Source organism: Brachionichthys hirsutus, chromosome 14 (genome assembly GCF_040956055.1).
Source record: "Brachionichthys hirsutus isolate HB-005 chromosome 14, CSIRO-AGI_Bhir_v1, whole genome shotgun sequence".
Taxonomy (NCBI): domain Eukaryota; kingdom Metazoa; phylum Chordata; class Actinopteri; order Lophiiformes; family Brachionichthyidae; genus Brachionichthys; species Brachionichthys hirsutus.
Genome location: NC_090910.1, coordinates 12,536,928 through 12,544,736, shown reverse-complemented (window position 1 = coordinate 12,544,736; position 7,809 = coordinate 12,536,928). Strand labels below are relative to the sequence as shown.

The 7,809-nt window shown below is 51.7% G+C and overlaps 1 protein-coding gene across 1 annotated transcript; it reads left to right on the top strand.

Moving 5' to 3' along the window:
- The first annotated feature begins 2,063 nt into the window (after positions 1-2,063).
- Positions 2,064-6,576, top strand: LOC137903605 (guanine nucleotide-binding protein G(olf) subunit alpha-like). Its single transcript, XM_068747731.1, has 12 exons — positions 2,064-2,199; positions 2,279-2,351; positions 2,577-2,631; positions 2,766-2,885; positions 4,007-4,104; positions 4,537-4,591; positions 4,673-4,746; positions 4,847-4,905; positions 4,984-5,104; positions 5,552-5,682; positions 5,754-5,821; positions 6,430-6,576. Exons 1-12 carry the CDS (start codon positions 2,064-2,066, stop codon positions 6,574-6,576), a joined length of 1,137 nt encoding a protein of 378 aa, XP_068603832.1.
- Positions 6,577-7,809: the final 1,233 nt, after the last annotated feature.

The following is a 7,809-nucleotide window of genomic DNA, read 5'->3' as shown; positions in this document are numbered from 1 at the left end:
CCGTTTTAATCCTGTTCGGGTTGGTTTCATCAAATCAGCCTCACAGCTTGAATTTTCTGCAAATCAGCAGCCATCTTGTTGTCAGAGGGGTCAACTGAGGGGGCGGAGCCACCGGAAGTGGAGGAGGAGACGGCGTTGGAACCGGAACCGGAGTCGGACCCGGCATCGAGCATCCCGGCTGTCTTTGACGCGTTCAGAACACAACTGCATCAGAACCTCACCGTCGGCACACGATTACTGATTATTGGTACTATTACCCCGATCAATAATGTCCGTGGTTTAAAATCAGGTTGTAAATGATTTTCAGAGCTGCTGGCAGAACACGGAAGCTGAAGTTGTTCAGTCTTTAAACACGTGCCAAAAACACATCTCTGCATTGCTGACAGCTGTCCATCAACACAGGTACCGCCCACAAACACCTGTCCAACGCAAGCACCGCCCACAAACACCTGTCCAACGCGGGCACCGCCCACAAACACACCTGCTCATTCTCATAGATGTTCGTGATGTGTGTATTTTGTTTGTTTGTTTACCTGTGTGTTTGTGTACCTTTGTGTTTGTGTGTTTATTTGTTTACCTGTGTGTTTGTAGGCTGAAGACGCTGCAGAGGTTTGAGAACAGCGTCACTTATCACCTGAACCAATTACAAGAAAGCTCCGCCTGCCTGACCTCCGTGAACACGCAGATCCTGGTACCGACCGATGCTGCTTTGGGTCCCGGGATCAGAGACCTGGTCCCGGACTGACCGCCCCCCCTTCTCTTTCAGAGTTTCTTCCAGGCCGAGATGCAGCAGCTGGGCTCCTTGTGCGATCAACACCTGCAGAGGTTGGTCTGATCGGGTCCGATGTGGGTTCCGACTGGTTCTGAAACCACTTCAGACCTGTTCACACCTCCAGAGTCCGGTTGGGACCCAGTTTACTCTGGTTCAGAATCTGGTTTGAATCGAACCCTGTTCAACCCTGGTGGGTCTGGTTTTGTCTCTCCAGGTTAAGATCGTTACAAGGTGAAGAGGCGGGGACAGAGCCCCCAGCCGGCCAATGACGGAGCAGAAGAGAAGAGCTCAGCCAATCGGGAAGAAATACTTTTGTTAAAACTCAATTTAAAAAAAAAAGAGACTCGTTTGGACAAATGGAGAATAAAAAGGAACTCCCGTCTTCTTGTGATGTTTGTCACATCTTACTTTTATTTAGTCGTCTAGAGTCCCGCCTCTTCCTCGCTCACAAGCTCGTAGGTGACCTGCAGGACGGCGTGATGACATCACGGCTCTGCGATTGTTCGTCGCCGCATCGTTTTGAGTGACGGTCGTTTCACTTTTGACAGAACGAAATATTCCAGTTCTGGGGCGGGCAGCAGGTTTAAAGCTCCTCCCCCGTGACCTCTGACCTCCCGTCTGTTGCGACGGAGCCGGTTCTGGTCGGTGTGTTTGTGAATCTGGTTGCCAGGCAGCAAACCGTCACGGGAGGCAAAACAGAGGGACCCCAAAGGAGACGCAGGGAGACGCCTAATGAGACGCTGTGAGGGACGGGGGGAGGTGGGAGGAGGTGGGAGACAGACGGGAGGAGGACGAGGAGCGAGGGAGACGCTCAGGTGTTTCTGTCCTCGCCGTGTAACAAAGGAGATCCCATTAACTCCATCAGAAGGACTGGTTCTGTCCGTCTGAACCGGACCGGGGCGGGAGGACAAATGGACGTTCTGATTGGTTGAGGAGCTGCTGATAGATTTTTTATTGTTTTTTTTTTACGTCTTGGACTTTAATGGACGGAGACGCGAGGACTTGGTGATCAACAGCTGCAGGTTGGTACCGCCGGGACCGGGACCGGACCGGATCCGGATCGGGGCCGGCCGGTTCCCTGCTGGGGAAACATGAACTTTAGATTCTTCAGCCGTTCTGCGTGAATTTATTCAAAGTTTAATTTCCTCGTTGATTTTCTGAAACAAACAAAAGTTGATTTGAATCGTTTGAAGGTGATCGATGATGAGATTGATCGGTTCGCTGGTGTCGGGGGGGCGGGGGGGGGCTGGTTGCAGCGGGCTTCTCACTGGGTTCTGTGGTTCCAGCGGCGATGGGCTGTCTGGGAGGACAGACGGAAGAAGAACGACTGGAAGAAAAAGCCAAGCGAGAAGCCAACAAGAAGATCGAGAGACAGCTGCAGAAGGAGAGAGAGGTCTTTAAGGCGACCCACAGGCTGCTGCTGCTGGGTGAGACGCCCGTCTGTCTGTCTCTCCGTCTGTCTGACCCGCCTGCCTGTCTTCCTGATGGCCTCTCACCTGTCTGCAGGTGCGGGCGAGTCGGGTAAAAGCACCATCGTGAAACAAATGAGGATTCTTCACGTCGACGGCTTCGACCCCGAGTGAGTCGACTTTTATTTTGAAGTGTCGCCACGTCTTCCTGTGTCGTGTTCCCTAATAAACTTTATTCACACGCGTCGCCACGTCTTCCTGTGTCGTGTTCCCTAATAAACTTTATTCACACGCGTCGCCACGTCTTCCTGTGTCGTGTTCCCTAATAAACTTTATTCACACGCGTGATATCGCGTTTATTTATTTACCTCATTGTAAACGGTTTTGTTTTCTAGAGAGAAACGGCAGAAGAGTCAAGACATCAGGAAGAACGTGAAGGACGCCATCGTGGTAGGTCACATGACCATGACTGACGGGAGGAGACGGGTGTAGCGGCGCGGTCTCAGTGTGGGGACATCCCAGCATGCACTGGGAGAGAGAGAGAGGAAGAGGCGTCCACACTGGGCGTGCGTTTTGTTTTACAGACCATCGTGTCGGCCATGACTATTCTGACTCCGCCCATGTCTCTGGGTAACCCTGCCAACCAGTTCAGAGTGGACTACATCAAAAGCATCGCCCCGCTGTCTGACTTCGAGTACACAGAGGTAAGGCATGCACAGGTGACGCGCTACTGGCCAATCAGACGCCCCGGCAGCCTCGCGTTAAGGACTTGGATCGAGCTGCTGTTCCTAATATGGTCATCAGGAAAACTCCAAATCCAGTGAAAGGACAGTAAAGGTGTCCCACAAGGTTCTATTCTTAGACCTCTAATATTCACCTTGTACTTTCTGAGATGATTGGATGCCGGGTGAATGTTTGATCCGGGAAGGAAAACCAGGAGTATTCCAGACCTGGAGGAATGGGATAAGATTCCTCAGGAACCAGCAGCTGGAGTCTGGATCTGGATCGGGCTAAAGGGTCTCCAGAGGAACTGGAGGAGCGGCGAGCGTGCGGCGCCTCTTCACACGGGCTGCCCTGAAATGTTCCTGCGAAGTGGCGCCACGAGGCTCGTTTAGGAGCTTGTTTGTTTTAATGACGCTAATGAGATGATGTAACGAGCGTCCGTGGGACCGAAGCCGCACGGGACCGCGCTCGCACCCGGGTGTGTGCGCGCGTGTGTGTGTGTGTGTGTGTGTCACCTGGGGCCTCATTATCGGAGCGTTCCTGAAAACACGAGGAAAACAAGCCTCCTCCCGCGGCGCCTTCAGCTCCTGTCGTTTCCTGCTGGTTGGTGATTGGTGGACAGGAAGCAGTCACTGCCGTCCAATCAGACGACTTCACGCTGAACTCGGAAGCGTCGGCGTGAAGAACTCAGAACTCAGAAATGACCATCACCGATATTTTTGTTTTATTTCCAACTGAATTTTCTAGCTTGGGATCCAAATCAGGTCTTTTGTAGGTGTCCCCCAAGGTTCTGTTCTTGGTCCTTTTGTTTTTACGATACAAGCCAAGTTTCCGAAAAATGTGGACAAAACTTTAGCACTTTAGAAATTGCCTTCAAAGACGCAGACTTCCCCGGATGCTAAAGATTTAATAGCCTCCCACGTGTTTGCTTATATATTTTGTTTCGTATACAGCGTCCAAACTTTACGAGATACGGTTCTAAAGATTCCCTGCTACTCCACATCGCATCGTTTGTTTCTATGCAGATGATATGATGACATTACACCCAAGATGAAAGATTGTTTTCTGACGTCTCGCGCTTCCTGTTTAAACTGTCTCTCAGGAGTTCTTCGAGCACGCCCAGAAGTTGTGGGAGGACGACGGCGTCAAGGCGTGCTTCGAACGCGCCAACGAATATCAGCTGATAGACTGTGCTAAGTAGTAAGACGCGACACACGCAAGTACACCGAGCGTTCCGCTGTTAGACTCACACGCCAGCAGACCAATCAGAGCTTTACACTGAGCCTGGTGGGCCAATCACAACTCGTAGTAAGGGAGGGGCGGGGGGTAAAGGTGGCCGATTGGTTGACCAGGCCTGTGATGTCATGATGGCAGACTGGAGGAACCGACTCTTTAGAGGGGTAACCTTTTCATGACGCGTGCCACTTTACAATATACTCAAGCCCAGAGTACCAATACTTAGTTCTTTAATACGATCATGTTTTTACAGGTTTTTTTGCAGTATTTAAACATGTTCACCAAGTGCCTTAGTTGATCGTTATTTGTAATAATCTATAAATCAGCGCTGTGTAGGACACACAGAACTCCTGGCGTGCGTGTGTGTGCGTGTGTGTGTGTGTGTGTGCGTTGCAGCTTCCTGGACAGGCTGGATTCGGTCAGGAAGACAGACTACACACCTACTGACCAGGTGACAAACTGACCAATCAGCTTCCAGTCTTCAGCATGACTCATCGGTTGCTGGGTGGAGAAACATTTTCTTCTTCTGCAGGATTTGCTGCGCTGCAGAGTTTTGACCTCTGGGATTATTGAAACCAGATTCCAGGTTGACAAGGTCAACTTCCAGTGAGTGTCTGACCCCGCCTCCTCTTTGAACCTGCACCAATCACGTACCTCCTTTATGCAGGACTGTTTGTTTGTTGTGGTTCACCCTTTCTTCTCTCAGTATGTTTGATGTTGGGGGACAGCGAGACGAACGGAGGAAGTGGATTCAGTGCTTCAACGGTGAGAAAACACAGATTTACAACTTATTGATTGTTGTTCCAATCATGTTGATCAATATTGTTTACCTCACTTGTTTAGATGTGACGGCCATCATCTTTGTGGCGGCGAGCAGCAGCTACAACATGGTGATCAGAGAAGACGACTCGACCAATCGGCTGAGAGAATCTCTGGACCTCTTCAGATCCATCTGGACCAACAGGTTCAGCATCTCTGATTGGCCGTCGTTAGCCCTCACTGCTCTCTGATTGGCCGTCGTTAGCCCTCACTGCTCTCTGATTGGCCGTGGTTAATCCTCACTGCTCTCTGATTGGCCGTGGTTAGCCCTCACTGCTCTCTGATTGGCCGTCGTTAGCCCTCACTGCTCTCTGATTGGCCGTCGTTAGCCCTCACTGCTCTCTGATTGGCTGTCGTTAGCCCTCACTGCTCTCTGATTGGCCGTCGTTAACCCTCTGTGTTCTCTGATTGGCCGTCGTTAGCCCTCACTGCTCTCTGATTGGCCGTGGTTAATCCTCACTGCTCTCTGATTGGCCGTCGTTAGCCCTCACTGCTCTCTGATTGGCCGTCGTTAGCCCTCACTGCTCTCTGATTGGCCGTCGTTAACCCTCTGTGTTCTCTGACTGGCCGTCTCTGCTCTGATTGGCTGCAGGTTTCTGAAGACCATCTCAGTCATTTTGTTCCTGAATAAACAGGATGTCCTCGCGGACAAGATTCTGGCTGGGAAATCCAAATTGGAAGATTATTTCCCAGAATACAAAAACTACCAAGTACCTGGAGAATGTACAAATACACACATAAATAAATGCATGTACAAATACACAAACAGCTCCTGACACCATGTCTACCTCCAGCTGTTCCAGATGCTAATGAAGACCCACGAGTGACCCGAGCCAAGTTCTTCATCAGAGACGAGTTTCTGGTAAAAAAAACAAAAACCTTTTAATCTAGAACCAAAGAAGGTGTGACCTGTCTCTCTCTCTAACCCGTCTCTCTCTAACCCGTCTCTCTCCCTCTAACCCGTCTCTCTCCCTCTAACCCGTCTCTCTCTCTCTAACCCGTCTCTCTCTCTAACCCGTCTCCCTCTCTAACCCGTCTCCTTCTCTCTAACCCATCTCTCTCTCTGATCCATCTCTCCCTCTAACCCGTCTCCCTCTAACCCGTCTCTCTCTCTCTAACCCGTCTCCCTCTCTAACCTGTCTTCCTCTCTAACCCGTCTCTCTCTAACCCGTCTCTCTCTCTAACCCGTCTCTCTCTCTAACCCGTCTCTCCCTCTAACCTGTCTTCCTCTCTAACCCGTCTCTCTCTAACCCGTCTCTCTCCCTAACCCGTCTCCCTCTCTAACCCGTCTCCTTCTCTCTAACCCATCTCTCTCTCTGATCCATCTCTCTCTCTAACCCGTCTCTCTCTAACCCGTCTCTCTCTCTAACCTGTCTTCCTCTCTAACCCGTCTCTCTCTAACCCATCTCTCCCTCTCTAACCTGTCTTCCTCTCTAACCCGTCTTCCTCTCTAACCCGTCTGTCTCTCAGAGGATCAGCACGGCGAGCGGCGATGGGAAGCATCACTGTTATCCTCACTTCACCTGCGCCATCGACACAGAAAATATTCGCCGTGTTTTCAGCGACTGTCGTGACATCATCCAGCGGATGCACCTGCGGCAGTACGAGCTGCTCTGATTGGTTGTTGGCGACTCACTTGACCCCTTCCCCATGAACTGAACTCGAATCTTATTTTGATATGTAATCAATACTGTTGTCAGTTAATAGCTTATGACTTCCCACAAACATTAGCCCCGCCCCTTATTTTCTATGAAGTTCTGATTACAGAATGAAATTGAATATTTACTCCTCTTGCATTTATCTTGAACTGTCTCTGAGGATTGTGGGTAGTGTAGTTTTCACAATGAAAAGGCACAGTGGATGTTTCTGTGACAACGTAGCGCTCATGAGTCGTACTGTAGTACTGTAGTACTCGTATTACTGTGACACGGCCTTTGTCCGTCCTTGTGTTTTGAACGTCTTCCACATGAATTCGTGTGACTCAATGAAGACGGGCTGACGTTACAGGAAAGGGCGTGGCTACTTCCTGTAATCGGCCGTCAGCTGACCGTCCCCGAGGCGGCGTGGACCGTCGTGCTCAACCAAAGAACCGTGACGTTCACATCACAGGATGTTCTGGCAGTTTCAGAACCCTCCACGGCGGTTCTGACCTTTGAGTCAAGTTTCAGTCCACAAGCTCCTCCCCATTAGTTTGTCTTGTGTACTTTTTATAAACCGATGACGGATAATTGCTTCTGCATATTTAAATCAAATAAAAAGGAACTAAAACCGACCTTAATTCGAAATAAAGGTTCATTTCCGGTTCAGGCTTCGCGTTATTTAATAATTAATTGACTCGATCAGCTGGTTTGGGTTCGGGTTGATCAACATCCTACAGATGTGGGTCGCTGTGACGTCACGGGCCGTGCCCGCGGCTGGAGGGGTTCTCCTCGCCGCTGAGCGCGCATGCGTCGGAGGTATCGCTCCTTGGCCCGCTGCCTGCGTGCCCCTGCATTGTGTGCGTGCTGACGCAACGCGCGGCCTCCCGCCCTGTGCTCGTCCTCGTCAACAACAACAACAACCGGACACTGTTTACAGGCTCCCGGTGCGCTGACACGCGGAGGAACGCACCCGCACCGGGCCGCTGCGACGGTAAGGACCCGCTCCCGCGGCTCGGCGCTCGCCTGCGCGGCCGCCGCGTCCGCGGGGATGGCTGCGCGCGCTCGGCTCGTTCATGGCCGCTCGAGCCCGGTCTCGTTCATGTAACCGAGGCCGCGGCCCCGCCGCCGCGCCGCCGCCGCCCGCGTGCCTGTGCGCCGGTCCCGGGTACGGCGGCGCGGCGGGCTCGCTCACCGGCCAGCCAGCTTGTCG